This window comes from Malurus melanocephalus, unplaced genomic scaffold (genome assembly GCF_030028575.1).
Source record: "Malurus melanocephalus ecotype Western Australia unplaced genomic scaffold, MMel_1.1 scaffold_54, whole genome shotgun sequence".
Lineage (NCBI taxonomy): Eukaryota > Metazoa > Chordata > Aves > Passeriformes > Maluridae > Malurus > Malurus melanocephalus.
Window position 1 is genome coordinate 1,076,038 of NW_026623286.1, and position 16,908 is coordinate 1,092,945.

The 16,908-nt window shown below is 41.2% G+C and overlaps 1 protein-coding gene across 1 annotated transcript in view; it reads right to left on the reverse strand.

Moving 5' to 3' along the window:
* LOC130573246 (guanine nucleotide-binding protein G(q) subunit alpha) overlaps window positions 1-9,721 on the reverse strand; it is a 112,189-nt gene extending 102,468 nt beyond the window's left edge. The window contains exon 1 of the mRNA XM_057365560.1: window positions 9,574-9,721. Coding sequence (XP_057221543.1) covers window positions 9,574-9,709 — 136 coding nt within the window. The 5' untranslated portion in view covers window positions 9,710-9,721. The remainder of the gene's footprint in view (window positions 1-9,573) is intronic.
* Window positions 9,722-16,908: the final 7,187 nt, after the last annotated feature.

Here is a 16,908-nt window from a genome sequence, read left to right on the forward strand (position 1 = left end):
TGTTTTCAGATGGAGACAAAAGCTCTATAGAACATTATTTCTTACAGTTATGAAGTTGGCAAGATGTGCAACATCTTTAATTCCCAGAAATTACTTCTTACCAAAGCAGTCCAATCCCAGCATCATACTGCAGCCTGGGTTAGAAGGTAYCTTTAAAGATCATCTATGCCACACATTACACCTGGCTGCTCAAAGCCCCATCCAGCTTGGCCACTCTTCCAGCAATATGACACCCACAAATTCTCTAGGTAGTCTTTTCCAGTGTCTCACCTGCCTCTTTGTAAAAAAGTTCTCCTGTGAGTCCAACCTAAATCTACTCACTTTCAGTTCAAAATCGCTGAATGCATGAAGCAAAACCGTTGCTCCTTGTTCCCTTGTTGACACTGTTAAAAGTCTTCTACAGCTTTCTTATACACCCTCTGTGCATATTGAAAAGCCATTCCAGGGTCTTTCTGGCATTTTCTCCTGGCTGAAAAGCCCACACTACCTCAGCCTATCTTCATAGGAGAAGTACTTCATCCCTCTGACTGTTTTTGAGGCTCTTTTCTGAACTCGCTCTAAAAGGTCCATGTACTTCTTGTGCTGAGTACCACAGAGATGGATGCAGCATTACAGGTGGGGCCTCACCATAGAAGAATGACCTCACTTGACCTGCTGGCCTGACTTTTGATGCTGCCCTGGTTTTCCAAGCTGCAAGTGCACACTGCCATTTCACACCAAATTTTTCATTCACAGTACCCCCAAAATCTTCCTACACAGGGCTACTCTCAATCCGTTGATCCCACACTCTGTACAGATATCAAGGGTTGCCCCAACCCAGAAGCAAGGCACCCTTGTACTTGACCCTGCTGAACGTTGTGACGTTTCAGGAGGCCCCATATCAAAGCTACCAACTCCACCTCTCAGCTTGGTGCCACTTGGAAATCTGCTGAGGGTGCAACTTCCCACTGAATATGACATAATGATGATATTAAACAGTATGATTCCGTGAGGGACACCATTCATTATTGCTTTCACTTGGACATTAAACCATTGACCATAATTCATTGGATGCAGCCACTGAGTCAATTTATTCAAAGAAGACTATCCACCAAAATTCCTTCACTCCAATTAAACAGTAAGAATGTTGAGGGAAGACACATATCAAAGGCCTTACAGAAGCCTAGATAAATGATATCTCTAGCTCTTTCTCTGTCCACTGATACTCGATAATAGGAGGCCACAAGATTAGTCAGGCACTGTCAGCCCTTTGTGAAGCCTTGTTGGTCTGACTCTATAACAAACATCTCCATGTCTTCCATGTTTCAACATGTCTTTAAAGAATATCTGTTCCATGATCCTAACTACAGCCTGCRTTCTTTCTTGAGTTTTAACATGGCCAAAGAAGTTTCCTCTACCCAGGGGATTTAAAAGGTTTCTCAAGAGTTTGTCATGGGGTTTTACACTAAATCCTTTTGCCACGACATGCAGCACCTGTAATTTCCCAGATTAAATCTTCCCACAAAAATTCACTTAGAAGAGGACTTAATGGATTAGGGGAATGGTAATAAGATAAACAGATTTTAATCTCTAAACCTCTCTTTTAATAATGGGCCAAGTCAGTCAGACAGCTGCTTGGTGGCCTGCACTCTGAGATAAACTACTAATCCTGTCATTGTTAATGATGACCAGGTGCATACATCATGAGCACCACCCCTTCACCCCCCCAAAAAAAAAACCAAAAAAAAAAAAAAAACCAAAACAAAAAAAACAGGCAGTCTCAGGACAAGAGAGATTCAAGTGGCATGAATATTGTTGATGTGTATGAAAATATTTCTAAGCGTCAGGTTCCATTATCACACAAACAAGAAATTTAAAGAAGGAAAAGAGAATTTAACCAGAGTTATTCAAACACAGGTGTAAGAASCTGTCCTTTATTGTTTGACCTTTCTTCCCCAGCTAACTACAGAGCATCTCTGTTTCCAGGCTACTATTATTTTCTTTTTAAAAACAAACAAACAAAAGTACAAGTGAGAAGTATTGTAAGAATCACAATTTTCCCTCCCAAAAGATCAACTGAATTAAAGCAAATTTTACAAAGAAGTACTTTGGGTACACTTGGTTTTTTGTTTGTTTGTTTTTATTGTTCCTTTTTGTAAATAATCTTGGAAAGGTTTTAACTATCAAAGTAAATATTTCATTGCAACACCATCTACACAGCAATTTCAAAAAGGCAAGTATCAGATCCTCCAAGTACCTGTATGGCTGCGTGGGAAACTATTCAAGACACATGAATGATGCCTTTCTTTTTCAACATTTAATTTCAATTGCTTTTACTGCTCTGGTCTATGAGACTAAGTAGCACTTACAGTGCTTTGCAAATCCATTATCAAAGCAAAACATAGGTTCCATACTTGACCATCCGTTCACCAAGCCTGATGGGTTCCCAAAAGCACAAAGAATGATGGCATCATTTCCAGCCTCAATGTCTTTTGAGTTTTTCTGCCCTTCTGAGTTAGCAGTTGCTGCTACAGAAGCCTTCCATTTGACTTTCTTGATGACACTACTCACCCAGAAATGAGGGCTTGAATATCTTCCGGCAAACTTTTTCAATACTGTATACCATAACAAAGATAATTAACATTAACAATGAAGACTTAGGAGTTAAAAATTCCTGTTTCTAGAACAGGAATTTATAAGGTTTACAGAATAATGGAAATAAAAGCAAGCTTCCTTAACTCACAGAAGTATTCTCACTCAGTACAAGGATTCTTGGTAAAAATTATAATTACAGCAATGAATTAGCTAAGGACCAAGAAGCTTATGCTAGCATCCAGTGAGCACATAGCTCAGATATAGTGACAGACACACTAACAAGACTAACAAGACTAAACCATAACTACATTATACCTTAGTTTACAAAGGTATGACCAAGAATTGAGTCTCTTGAGGTTGATTTCATGGCTATATCATAATTAAATGTGTCATTTCTACCTTGATTCCTGTTTACTCAAAGAATCTCTAACAGGTTAAGTTTCTTTCCTATTCAGCTACACCAAGTTCCTACAGAACAGAAACCTATGCTCTTACTTTCGATCTAACTTAAAGGTGGCTAACCCATCTGCATAAACATTCTTCTGACCCACATTTGATGGTACTTACCTAGATTTGAGCTGCATTTTTCAGTTAACTTCAAAAGATTTAAGGATCTAACTGCCATCATCTCTTTAGAGAAGTCAAGATTGTGGAGTAGAGGAGTGAAATATACTTCAAATTTTAACTGTCCTTCCTATAATTTCTTTTGGGAAAAACAAATCTTCCTTCTTTTCCTTTGGGAAGTACAGATTTTTGAGACCTGGGACTGAGTCCCAAAGGATTTCAACAAGGACCACAATAGCATTCTCCTAGACACAAAAGACACGGATAATCAGTGAGAACAGGGTGGACATGTTATCCATGTATTCACTCTGAGGCAAAAACACACGCATACTCTGGCACCAGCAAAACTAGCTAGTCTCATGTGTTCCTAACAGATACTTCTTCCACACACAAGTCAATTGCAAACAGCACAGTTCCCAAATGAAGCTGTCAGTACATATCTCAGTTGTGCTGAGGCAATACTGACACAGCCTTTAACTTTTTAATTTACCGAATCATTACTCCACTTTCATAAACTTTCTAATGTTCTGTTGCTTATTTCAAGCAATACACATATTGTTGCTTTCCACAGAAAGACAGGGTAAACCACCACAGTGGGGCTCACCTAAATAACACTGTTCATTACAGTAGTTTGTTGGATGATTCTGCCTTAATGGATTGATAAAGGAGGAATCATGTTTGGTGGGATTTATTTTTGTTTCTGAAATAGCCACACCACCTTCTCAAATGCATCATGAAATCAACAACAGTACTCTTTTGTTGACAACTGCATTTGCATCCGGGTTCTTGGATAAAACTCTGSGCTACTGATAACCACTAAGCAGAGTGCACAAATTAGGTAGCTTGATTATTCCATGTCATTTATCCTTTGAAAACTTACAAAGAACAAAAATCTGTAGACAATCACACTTCAGTTTAGTCTCAGTATCAGCATTATTAATTGAGGGAACACTGTGCTTTCAGAACATTTCAGATTTAAACTTAAGTTTAGACTGAAAAAAACATTAGTGCTATTCCTGGAACTCAACCAGTAACTTCCAAAACTTTTCAACTTCTAAAACTTTGGTATCTCTTGGACTTCTGTCACCCAGTTATAACACATCTAACTTCTCTGCACAGAGATGATGATATTTAAAACCTGTGGCATGCTTCCTTCTTCATGGCCAACACCATATGTATGGTTTCCTATATGCTAATTCCTCCTTTGTTTTTTCCTGTTCTTTGTTCTTGCCAGCTTTGATAATTACAGTAAATATTCCATAATTTTATCAGTAACAGCTGTTCGCATACAGTTGCATTCATATACAGGAACAGATTCTTCCCCASTCTTCTGCCATTCAGCTTAAGGAAGTTGAACGAAAAAAAAAACATTCAGTGTTTATAGTATTCTATTGCTGCAACAAAGTTAACCACCATTAATCAGACACCTACCTTACTTTATTTCACACCTGTCTGGAATTAGTTTTGCAGAGATTACAAGGTAGTGCTTTCCCCTAAGAAATTGCTGTTTCCACCATACAACAAGAAAATTAACTTGAAGCAACTAAAGGAGCAGAAATTACTACGTTCTTATTTTGCAACACATACGCAAATGCCCATTCTTCAAAAGATTTCTCAGCCTTGTTTTATTCAACATTCATTGTCAGCGTAACATACAAATTTGGGGTCACTTGGCTCTTTGACATGTAAATAAAGTCGAATTAGTCTGAATTCTTTAACTACTCAGACCCTCAGCTAGTGCCTATTAACGCTGGTGGGTGTAGCTCACTTATCAAGTAGCAAATACAGAAGAGCAACAAAACCTTTTTAATGGCTGCACACAAGATATCCATTTATGATGCACTAAAAATAAATGTTCCTAAATATTTTCTAAATATATTTTCTTCACATTATTACACTGATATCCAAGGTAGGATAGGTATTTTCCTACCCCCTAAAAGAAGATACTCTTATGGATGGACATATCTGCGTATATAAGAATACATCAAGGTGGTTTACACCCAGAATGAAATTATATTTCCTTAGAAATAGCTTCTGCTAAACAAAATATATTTACCAATCTAGCCACGATACGCATGAACAGGTAGATTTATTATTTGTTCATTTTACAGTAGTAAAGATGTACCACTGTCAATTACCTAAAATTCTTTGAAACAGTATAGTATGAGTAGAGCAAACTGATAGAAACACAAATTACCAGTAAAATGAGAAAGCTCGTTTCTCCAGCTGAAGAAAGAGTTACATAAAACCGAAGTTTGCCATTGTTGCCTTAACAGACCCATTTCCTCTTCAACATACCTATACCAAGTCTAAGTCTTTGTGAATTGACCAAGTTCTGCATGTAACCTCTAAGTCTGCTGACACAGGTTTAAGAAGTAGTGCATATACTCATATTCTGTTCAAAAGCAACTTTTGACATAAAATTGACAGCTGTCCATGCCAATTCAAATGGCTTATCACCAATCTACTTTCTGCACTAAAGTGCAGAGGATAGGACACTTGTAATCAAGGCAAGTCCCTTCACTGACACATCCACTAACTTCAATGTGAGAAGTACCTAACTCTTAAAAAAACATGCTTTACACTTGACAATACCAACCAATATGCTGCAAAAAACCCCACAACTGTCACATACATCTTCAGTACTTGATTTGGCCAGGGTTTACAGACACATAGGCATAGCTATTTTCTTAAATATTCATAGCTATTTTCTTAAATATAAATATCTTAGATATTCAAGGCATTTCTCAGTGAGAAAGTAAGTGTGCAATATTAATGTATCCAGTCTACAGGCAGACAATGTCCAGGACTGATGGGTCTATAGCKACAATCTATATGCAGGCTCAAATGTTGCTTTCCCCGTCCTTGCAAAATTTATGTGGATAGCAGGAAACAACTATATATGAAAGTATGATTGAACATAGTTCATATGAGTTAAAAATAAATATGTACATACATGCCTAAAATAAAAGCATACAGAACACATTAAAACAGGTGAATATAAAGCATTAAAACACCTCTTCTGTTTCTCCCCTAATTATAAAACAGTATGTTTTTACAGCTAACAGCAAACGATGGATGGATATTAACAACTGCAAGCTCCGGAGAACAATCACAGCGTTTTACAAAGTGTTCAGCAGTAATGAAATCCATAAGAGTTTGAAAAATACAGGAGATTAAAGCCAAATTCAGTGGAAGACTGAGTTTGTTCCAAAGCATCTCGAAACACTATGGCCAACTGGTGCTAGCTGAAACCATATTTATCGATTCTGGCTTTCTCCAATTACAATTGCAAAAAATATAAAATAAATTTGTCCCGTTTAAAAAAAGAAAATCAAATAATGTTGTACAATAAAGTATCTAAAAGTCGTATTTTAATGTTTAATCAAAGAGTGTTTATATTTAAACTAATACTTAAAAATCACCTTAGCACACACTAAAAGTTTTCCACAAATGACTTCGGATTTTGAACTCCTTGATTACATGACAAGTAAAAAGATATCACGATCACACTARAAGAGTGCACAAAGCACAATGTGTGGGTGTGTGTGTGACACAGTAACACCTAGGAGGAAACTAAATTTCCAAGAAGGCATTGTGTCTTTCAAAAATTAAGGAGGAAAAACCGCTTTTTTTTCCAGTGAAAAATGCTTTCTTATGTGTGCACATCTAATTTTTCATCAAGTGTAACAATGAAACAACATAGCACAGATACATTTATTTGTGCCTTGAAAGGTTGATAATACCGTTCATTGTGCATTTGAAACCAGCCTGAAGAACAAGCACACCCATTTAACAAGGCTCAGCTTAAACAGCACTGGTATTCTCCTCACAAGTCAGAGCATATTCCTTGGTTCCATACTTAAAAGCCCTTAATGCACTTGGGTTTTTCAGACCCACAGTATTTTACAGAGTGGGATTGAGAAGTTGGCACTTAAAAAAAAATTTAAAAAACTACCCCCCCCCCAAAAAAAAAAGAAACGAACAAACAAAAACAAAAACAAAAAAATACAAACCCACCCAAATGCATTTGCTTACATTCACATAAAATAAAAGTAAGTGGCACTAGTGATTTTCCCCTAAAAATGAGGGGGAAAGAGATGAAATGGAACAGTAAACACCTATTCAGTATTAAAAAAGATGATCTTAAGGACATTCGGAGAGTTTCCATGCTAACAGCCTCACCATTTTAAATGACCATATTTTCATTTTTAAACGGTTTTGTCTGTCTCATAACCATGTGAATGATCGATGCAAACAAACCTAGAAACTGACCAATTGCCTATGCTGAAAAAGCACTTAAAGTGACAAAAAGAAATGCTGTCAAGTAGTTAAGACAAACACACTTGTGAAAGAAGTTTCCCTAAAATTTGTTTACAAATTGAAACTGGAGTGTAACCAATGTTAAGACTCCAAGAGTAACTCACCACCATGCAGCATTTCACAAAGTAAGATCATTAAGTGTTGAACCAAAAGGACACCTACACGTTCAGTTGAACATATGACAGTGGCCGACAAAACAGAAGACAAAAATGCGTGCACAGTAACAATTTCTGTACTGGTTTTATTATCCAGGTACACAGATACACTACTAAATACAAGCTGTCGAGCGTTCACCCCTCTAAATCTCTAGTACATCAAGCCTCCACCTTCACAAGCCTGTCTGAACTCTTAGCTGGCATTGGTTATGAGCGCAGAATCTTTCATACAGGAACTCAACAGTTTTCCCTCTTTCTACGGGCTGGCTTCTCCCCTGTTCTTCCACAAATCACCACACATTATCTAGTCCAAAGTGATGCCACAACTACCATGACAATCTACCACCACCGACCTCAATACTTCATATTAGTGGTGGGAGGACCTGACAAAACAGCACAAGTTCTGTGTTCCTGACTGCAGAAATGAATCTCTGAATTTCTTCTCTAGGTAATTTATATCGCTCTCATTCAATGAATCTCATCCATTTCTGAAAATCTGGGAAAAACCTCTAGCACTACTGCAAGACAAATCAAGAATATACAGGAACAATTTGGACCTGATTAACAGGTCAAATGTAAGAACTGCCTCTCCTGAAGCAAGTGTCTACCATTAATCATACTTTGATATCTATAGTGTTAAGCAAGAGCAATCTATTTTATTTTGTGAATCCTGAAAGTCGCAACATGCATTGCCACAAATCAAAATCAGACTAAAACGCAACAGAACGTTATTACTTGGAGCACTGCGTCCATGTCCACTACTCKCCCACACTAGTTAAGAGATACCAACACCCTTCTCTATATCCAGAAGATAACCTTCAGGAAATAGCATATTCATACAGAAGCACTAAAACAGATTCGAACTTTTCCTTTCAACTTGCCTTAAAGCCTCACTGAAAAGGCAGTTTACTCCCCAGTATAAATCACTACTTCCATATACATGGTACAAGAAAAAAATTTTCACCGTGAACATCCCACATCCACTTGGAACATACCTACTAATGCACACCAGCACTAATGCAAACATATTTAAAGGCCTGTGAGTCCCAAGCAGAAACTGTATTATCAGGGAGCTACGCGACCCAGTACATCACACTGGRCACAGGCAGGCATATTTTAATTCAAAAGGCTTATTTTAACGCAAAACAAATTTCTATTAGATAAATGCTGCCTCTGCATGCTTGCAGGTCTGAAACAGAAATCTCTGTTTTAATTAAGGAGAAATGGTAGAGCTCATTTTATTTCCCGGCCAGTGGGTGGATTCGAACGGTATTAAGATCCTGGAATCATCCTGCACACTTCAGGTTACCCCTCATCTTGGCATGTGCATCTGGGCCTTTGCAGCTCTTTTTTTTTTTTTTTTTTTTTTTTTTTTTTTTTTTTACAGAAACCGGTGCACAAAGAGAGCACAAACCCCTTATCCCACTTTACCTCATTACACAAAAACCACCATTAAAAAACGCAACCGGTGAGCTAACAGCCTTCCCGAACCTCACGGAACAATGCAGATATCACACCCTCAACCATCGATCTGCACAACTACTCCCCTGGCGAATCCCTTCCTTAATCCGCTTCGATACCATCGCTCTCCTACACACACCGACATTTGCCCCTCGCCCCGCACCCCCTCACTCACCCATCCGTCCCCTCTCCATTTTGGAAGGCCGCTTCCCGTTCCACACCAAACCCACCCGCCGACGATGCCCGCGGGCGGGCACACACGCCCCGTTCCCCGCGGCGGGGGCTCGGCCTGCGGCTCCCCGCGGCGGAGGCGACGATCGCCCGGAGGCACCGCAGGCATCGCCGCCGCCCCGTCCCGGTGGCTGTGCCCCGGCACGGACCGCGCCGGCCGGAGAGCTCCCGGGGCGGCGGCGATGCCCGGGCTGCAGCCCCGGCGACACCTGGGGCGAGCGCGCCGGCGGCGGCCCGAGGCGGGCGGAGGCAGCCCCGCACTCACCCAGCAGCAGCAGCTTCAGCTCGCGGCGGGCGTCCCGCTTGTCCCGACGCAGCTGCCGCTCGATCTCGTCGTTGATCCGCCGGGCTTCCTTGGCTTCCTCGCTCAGGCAGCACGCCATGATGGACTCCAGAGTCATTCTTCCTAACTGGTTCAGACACAGCCCCCACCCCCCCTAAACCCGCACGCACTCGCACACACGCACCCCGCCGCCGCTCCGGCCCCGGGGGGCACAGGCGCTCTCCGAGAGCCCGGGGGCCGCCGCAGGGCAGGCGCGCAGGCAGAGCAGCCTCGATGCCACAGAGAGGCGAGAAGAAAGGCAGGGCCGCTGGCGGCGCGGATCCCCGCTCCCTGCCGCTGACACCCGCCGCTGCCAACTCCTCCTCTCCTCTAAATCATGCACCGAACAACATGGAAACATCCACCGCGGCGGCAGCAGCACCGCTACCCAGTCGAGCCGCCCCTCGCCCCGCTGCTCCCCTTCTCTCGCCGCCGCCCGCAGCCTGCGCGGTCCCCGAGTGTCCCTGGCGGCCGCCGACACCCCCGCCGCCCTCCGACGCGACCACCCCACCCCCGTGGAAGCGCTAATGCCCACTAATCCCTCCCCCGCCCCGCACACGCACACATCTCCCCGCCGCTCCCCGCCCCCGGAGCGGGAGCCCGGCTCCTGCGGGGTGGGCGAGACCGCCGCTGCCCGGCAGGAAGAGCTTCCCCGCGGCCGCTCCTCCTTCCCGGCGCCTCAGCCGCTCGCCCTTCGAAGCGGGGGGGGGGAACGGTGGGGGGGTGCTGGTGAGGGAAAGCGGGGCTCGCTGTCAGGGGGCTGCCGCTGTTCGGCTCTGCTCGGCTGGGCCCTGCCCGCGTTGCCGAGAGAGCAGCGGCAACGAAACGAAAGGCAGGCGAGTGGACTGGCAGGGGTCGCGCTCGACCGGCCTTTAAATGGTTGGCTCGGCGGGCGTGGTGCGGCAGGAATATGGCGGCCTGTCTCCCGCCGCCGCTCCCGCTCTCTCTCCGCCCCGCCGCGCGGTGGGGGCGAGCGGCCGGGGCAGCCGAGCCCCCGCCCGCGCTGTGCCGCCCCCCAAGGCCGCTCCGCCCGCCCTGCRCCGGCGGAGGAGGGCAGAGGAGGGAGGCGCGGGGAGAGACAGGGCGGATTCTCACAGCAAATGGCCGCGGCGAGCTCTGCTTGCTCCGGTTTGTCCTGCCGGGCAGCGCATTCCCTAACGCCGTGTTTGCTTTCGGTTCCTTTGTTTTTAGTCGTGGCCACACATTTTTATTCCGTTCCCATCCTAAGAGAGATGARTTGGGTTGGCGGGGACTGGCGGAAAATGTGTGCATCTGAAAGGAAGAAAAGAAAGGCTAGGGACACGAAAATGCCTTTTCCACCTTTGGCCGGAATGGGAAGGCAGAGCGGGGCACATGCACACCGCCAGGCACACGGAAGGTTTAGCGCCCTGACCCTTTGCTGGGGAGGCAAAGCCGTGCGTTCGGCAAGAACGCGCCGGGACGCCCCACGGAACCGCGCCGGTGCGGCCGGTTCTCGGCTGCGGTGAGTTCTATTCGCCCCTCGCCCCGGCCCCTGCCTCAGACCCACTACCTGGAAAGCTGTCCCCACGTAGCCTCGGGTAGCCCTTAGAGTGATACAGTCCCAGAAAAGCTGTCTCCACGTAGCTTTCGGTAGCCCCCAGGGTGGTCGCGTACAATCGAGCAGGATGCACTAACGCACCCTCTAGTTCTTGTGTATTCACAAGCRCCTCAGAAAATTCGCATACCTGCACTTCCTTTGGCCACCTCCATTTTAAACTACTTGTATCTAGCAATGTTGCCAAATCGGCTGGGAATCTGGTACTAGCCTATGGGTAGAAGGGCACATCACTCTCCATCTTTTAGTTCCATGTGCGATGCCCTCTCCAGCACCTGCTGACATCTGTCTTGAAACTCATATGCTCTTTCCTGAAAGTTTACATATGTACTGACAAAATTAATTAAGGTCTGCAGTAAAGAGTAGGACTATAAGGGAATTAAAAAAAAAATCAGGAAAATAATACATAAAATAATACATTCAATCAACTTTTAGAGCATGGAAAAATTCATTACTTAAAAAAGGCATGATTTTCACACAGATCTACATTGCATTGTTGTATATACTGTATAAAAATGGTTAATACAACTTGGAATATTTTTTCTTTATTCTAGTCAATGATTATCAGTCAAAGTTGTGTAGTTCCAGCTATTAATAATAGATTATATTTCATTTAAAGCATATCCTCTATTTTAAAGTCTGTATGTAAAAAAAAGAAGTTTATGTATTAATCTGGTTTATGTTCTGGTTCAAGACAGAAATGCAATTAAGATTTCTAAAGATTGAATTACAAAGTGAAAATAAGGGGGAGAATAAATAAGAATAAATAAGAATAAATAAGAATAAATAAGAATAAATAAGAATAAATAAGAATAAATAAGAGGGAGAGGTTACTTCAACAAAATAGTTGTTTTCATGGTTTTCCAGATAAATACTGGAATTTTCTTCAAAATGCCAGGGTCCAAAAGAGTGAAGGTGAGTGTACAGTAAAACTCACAAGAAATATTTGCTGCATGTTTTGTACATGATGTTCAAATCCACAGCATCCATCTCCAGGAATTCCATCTAGGAAAGAGTGSGAACATGTCAGTGAGTTTCTAGCCTTTAGGTAAACTCGGTCAATATCCCCTCTAAAGCAGAAGGCACACCAGTCTAATAAAAACTGCAATATTCTGCAGTAGAAGAAGTTGGACTACATTCTTCTGTTTTATGTGCTCATTATAGAAGTCATGAACACAGTGTGTACCTCAAATACATAACAGTCATTTAATTTTGCATTTTTAATGAGAAAGACACCCTATGGACTGTAAATTTAATCTGTATGTATCACTTCTATTGATATAACTGGATTTCAAATCTTTACAGRATAAATATCTTCTGATTTTTAATGGATGAGCCATCTAGTACTGAGTCTGCCATCAGCAGATAGCCATTACACACTGTTTTACCCATTTGCTTCATGACTTAGTGGAAGTCAGAAGAACCCCATTATGGACAATTACATGATAATAGAACTATGAGGAAATTTCTTTCTAGACCTCAATTCCATAATGGTTGGCTTTTGTTTTGAAATGTGAAACATCCTYTATAAATATTTTATCCTAATGACAACTATCAGTAAATGACAGATATCTTTATTGCCCATACAGGTAATTATTACCCATAGATACTATCCATACTGTTACCTAATCCGGGACAGATACTTCCTGTTTAGCCTCCCCTGTAGCACTAATAATCTTATATTCCTCTATCCCAGTAGTCTCCAGTGCATGGCTCATAGCAACCCCTTGCCTGTGAGACGTTTTAATGTTGCTTACTGCCACAGGAAATTAAAAGTGAGAGAGGGAGACAGAGGGAGAGAAGATGGTATTAAACACCCTGCATCTCTGGTATTCTTACTCATAAAACAGCAAAGATTGGGAAGCTACTACTATGTTTTATCATCTCCATAACATTTGCACTAATCTAACCCAGTTTTCAATTTCTTCCTTCCATATGCCTAAAGATTTTTTTTGTCACTCTCTCTTCTGATACAGGTTTTGTGTGATGTTTTGACAGATTCCAAATGTTATCTGAACTTGGTACTCACATGACAGTAAACCAGAAGATTGTGTATAGCAACATCATGGGATTTTCGTAGTTAGCAGGCATCCCATCTTAAGCAATGGGATATCTTGTGAGTGCTTTTTAGTTGCCATTGTGCATTAAGAAGATATTTTCACAGTGCTATGCGCAAGTACATCTCAGTCTTGTTGTGAATGCTTCCAGTAAATTTAGAGGCCACCAGCATGTCTGAATTGAGCAAATTATCCTTCCATTATGCCATCCTAATCAGGTTTTTGTTTGGTGGRTTTGTTTGGGTTGGTGGGGTTTTTTTAGGGAAAAAAACAGCCAAGTAAAATGTATCTGCTATTCCTCTACTGTTAAATGAATAGCATCCAATATTTGCAATTTCCTTCAACTGATATTATTAGTTTGTTCCAGTGTGTGTTATTTTTACAAATTATCTTCTGAATGTTTCTTAGCATTACTTAATTCAAAGTAAAAGGTGCCTTCCAAGGTGCTAAGGTACAGGTTAGTGACTAGGGRAGAGCTAACACCTGTGGTTTTTCACCTGTTCTATGTGGAACTTTAGAAACTTGTTTCCWTTTATCCCTTTGCATGTCGAGATTCTTATGGATGACCTGTTTGTGAAAAAGCCCAAGTGTTTTTCGAAAGGCTCTTTGTTCTTCAGACGCTTCTCTTAATACTACTTTCCAGCGGAGCCAGAAGAGGGGTGTTGAGTAGAGAAGCCCGTGCGGCACCCGCGCCGTGCCCACCAGGCGCAGCGAGCTGCCGGACGCGCACCCCGGCCGAGCTCCCCGCTCCAGGTGCCAGCATTCCCTCCACAGCGCTCCCCGCCGGCGTGCCCSGCCGCCGCCCGCTCCGGCACCACAGCCTGGCAGCCGGATGCTTTGGCTCCTCAACGGTGCACGGAACTGATCCGGGTGTATTGTGTTGGGTGGGAATTTTTTCAGTCCCTAGGGTTTTTTGGTTGGCTGGTTTGGTTGGGTTTTTTCCCAGAGTTTGCTGTTAGCTTAAGGATTTGCATTGTCTCTCACAAAGTTTCGGCTGACCCTTCAASACTTCTCAAGGAAAACGTCTAGTAGGCACAGTGTGATCCAGACCACCACTTCTGTGGGAATAAACTGCTGGATCACCTGCATGAGCCAGTTGTTCCCATATTGTTCTTGTGCACAAGTCTGGTGGAACAGGATCATAAATTTCAGCCCTGTAAAAAATCCTACCCAAAGTAAGCAAAAAATCCCACCACGCTTGACATAGCCACATGACACAAATTACATTAATAAATTGGTAGAGAATGAGCTGATACCACAGTAATATGGCCACTGGAAATGAATACTTCAGCCTTCAGTATTGGCACCTGCTATTTCTTTGATGAATTTTGTCCTATTGTATTGCTTTTGTCATTAAATGGATGCCAATTATGGACCTAGGCTTATTTGTATTTTTATTATTTGACAATTACATAGGTTCAAATTTCCTTCCAAAAGTTTCAGCAAGGTGTTCACCCCAGGATCTATTATCGTGGATACTATTCTTCTACCTCGGTGACCTAAATTATAAATTCATATTTTGGCATCACAGAAATACTGTTGTTTCTGTCAAAAATACCTTTTATGTGTATTTATTATGTTCATCATGCTCAAGCACATTTTTCTTTCAGCTTCTTGAATTTTTTAACAAGGCAGCTTTTATTCTTGATTATTTTCTTATTTTTGCACAAGTCCAAAATAAGTTATTCATATATATAAAATCACATATATTTATTAAGATAGAGACTTTGTATAATGTCTAGTTCATTTGCAGTCAGTAGGACTCCTCATGCTTTTCTGAGTTAATAGCATTGTATGCTTGGTTTATTTATCTAAGAGCGCAAACATTCTTTTTCTATTCCAGCTTTTACTCTTCTACAGTCTGGTCTTGGATATATTCTTCCTAATTCTTATTTCACTTAAGTTTCATAGATAGTAACTCCATCATGTTAATGGAGTTACGCTGTTTTTCATTATCATGCACAGTACTATCAGACCCTAAGTTCCCTTTAAGATATTTAACATACACATTGTAATAGTGTGACTCCTCCAATTTATTCAGTTACTATTTCAGAAATAGTCTAACCATTAGAAAGCATGAACTGGTAGGGCCTCATTCCCATCTTTGTTTTCAGTATGTCACAAGACAGGGACGCAAGTGTTACACATTACCCAGGCAGGGGCATTCTTTTGGTATTTCATGGGAAAGTATTATTTCTAAATCCTTCCATCATCCAAAGAGTGCRTCAGCTGAGGTTATTTTCTTGCAATCCAAAGTACGTCACTAGAAGGGTCATGGATAACTATCTCATTGGCCATAATTTTGTAATGGAAGACTAATCCAAATTCAAAGCATGCTTCAATACTTTCCACAATCATACACCAAAATTTAGTATGTGAAGTGAGCAATTATTTTTCCAGTGAATATGAACGGAAAAAAAAATACCCAYTTCTATGTAATAGTACTTTGTAAAATTGTAGTTTTAATATGCAATTTATAAACAAATTCACTGCAAGAATTTAGAAGCTTTAGTAATGAATTCTGTCCTTTATGTATGCTTCATGTCTTGTATTAATGGCATCAATATATTTTGCACATTACTACCAAATCTCTTAATGAAAAACATATGAAAATATGTGAGTGATAAGTGACATAAGGATAAAAGTTGTGACCAAGACAAATTTTTAGATGAGCAATTAAATTATTTTTATTGATCTATTTATTTAATTTTAAAAAATTWTAACAGAAGTCTATCAGGAGACCATTTCCAGTATTTATGGTTTTGAAGTGAATGCAGAGAAGGATTTTGAGACAACAGGTGATCAGTGTTTTCCTCTAAGTGGAAGTACAGTAATAAAGAAGGTATCTTTCTTTCTTTCTCTATATGAAAATCTATTAGAAAAGCTTGTGGTACTTAGAAAAAATAGTCCTCATTAAGTCTTATGTAAAGCCATCACAAATACTTGACAAAAGCAGCATTTCCACAGAAGTTTTTAAAAGCATGGAGATAACTGAGTTAGAAAATAGTAAAATAACTGGCTGCCATTTGATACTTCAACAGGAATTGAGGCACTCAGATCCAGACTGAAGTAAAAATGAGTTGAATTGTAAGCCTCAATTTATAAGTTGAATTACAGTTATATAACTTTAGTTGTAAATATAACCTCAGTTTATATAAGTAAACTTCAGATAGCCAGGTAGTATGTTTCCTGAACTAGCATGGGATGATTTGTGAACTTGAACTTAGGAAGAAATGAAAAAAATTCCCATGCCTGAGATGCGCAGCTAATAGTAGCAGTGCAGTGATTGCTGTTATTAGTCAAATTTTCTTGCAGTTAACAAGGAATTTAGATAGTGCTCTATACTCTTACAGAAGATTGGTGAGTCTACAGTAATATTTGAGGGAATTACAGGAATTCATTTGTAGGGAAAAGAATAACATTTGTTTTATTTGTCCTAAGAGGCAGAGAAAGGGAATTTTCAAAACTTAGAAAATGCTTTGGACATATATAGAGAATTGTATAGAGTGCTAGGAGGTTTTAAACACAAATTTGGATAAACCCATGTATTACTCTGGCATGGATATAATTGTGAAGCAGGCTGTCAGGGTACTGTATTTCTATGTGTCTGCTTCCTAATCTGATTTTGTTTTGAATTGTGGGTGT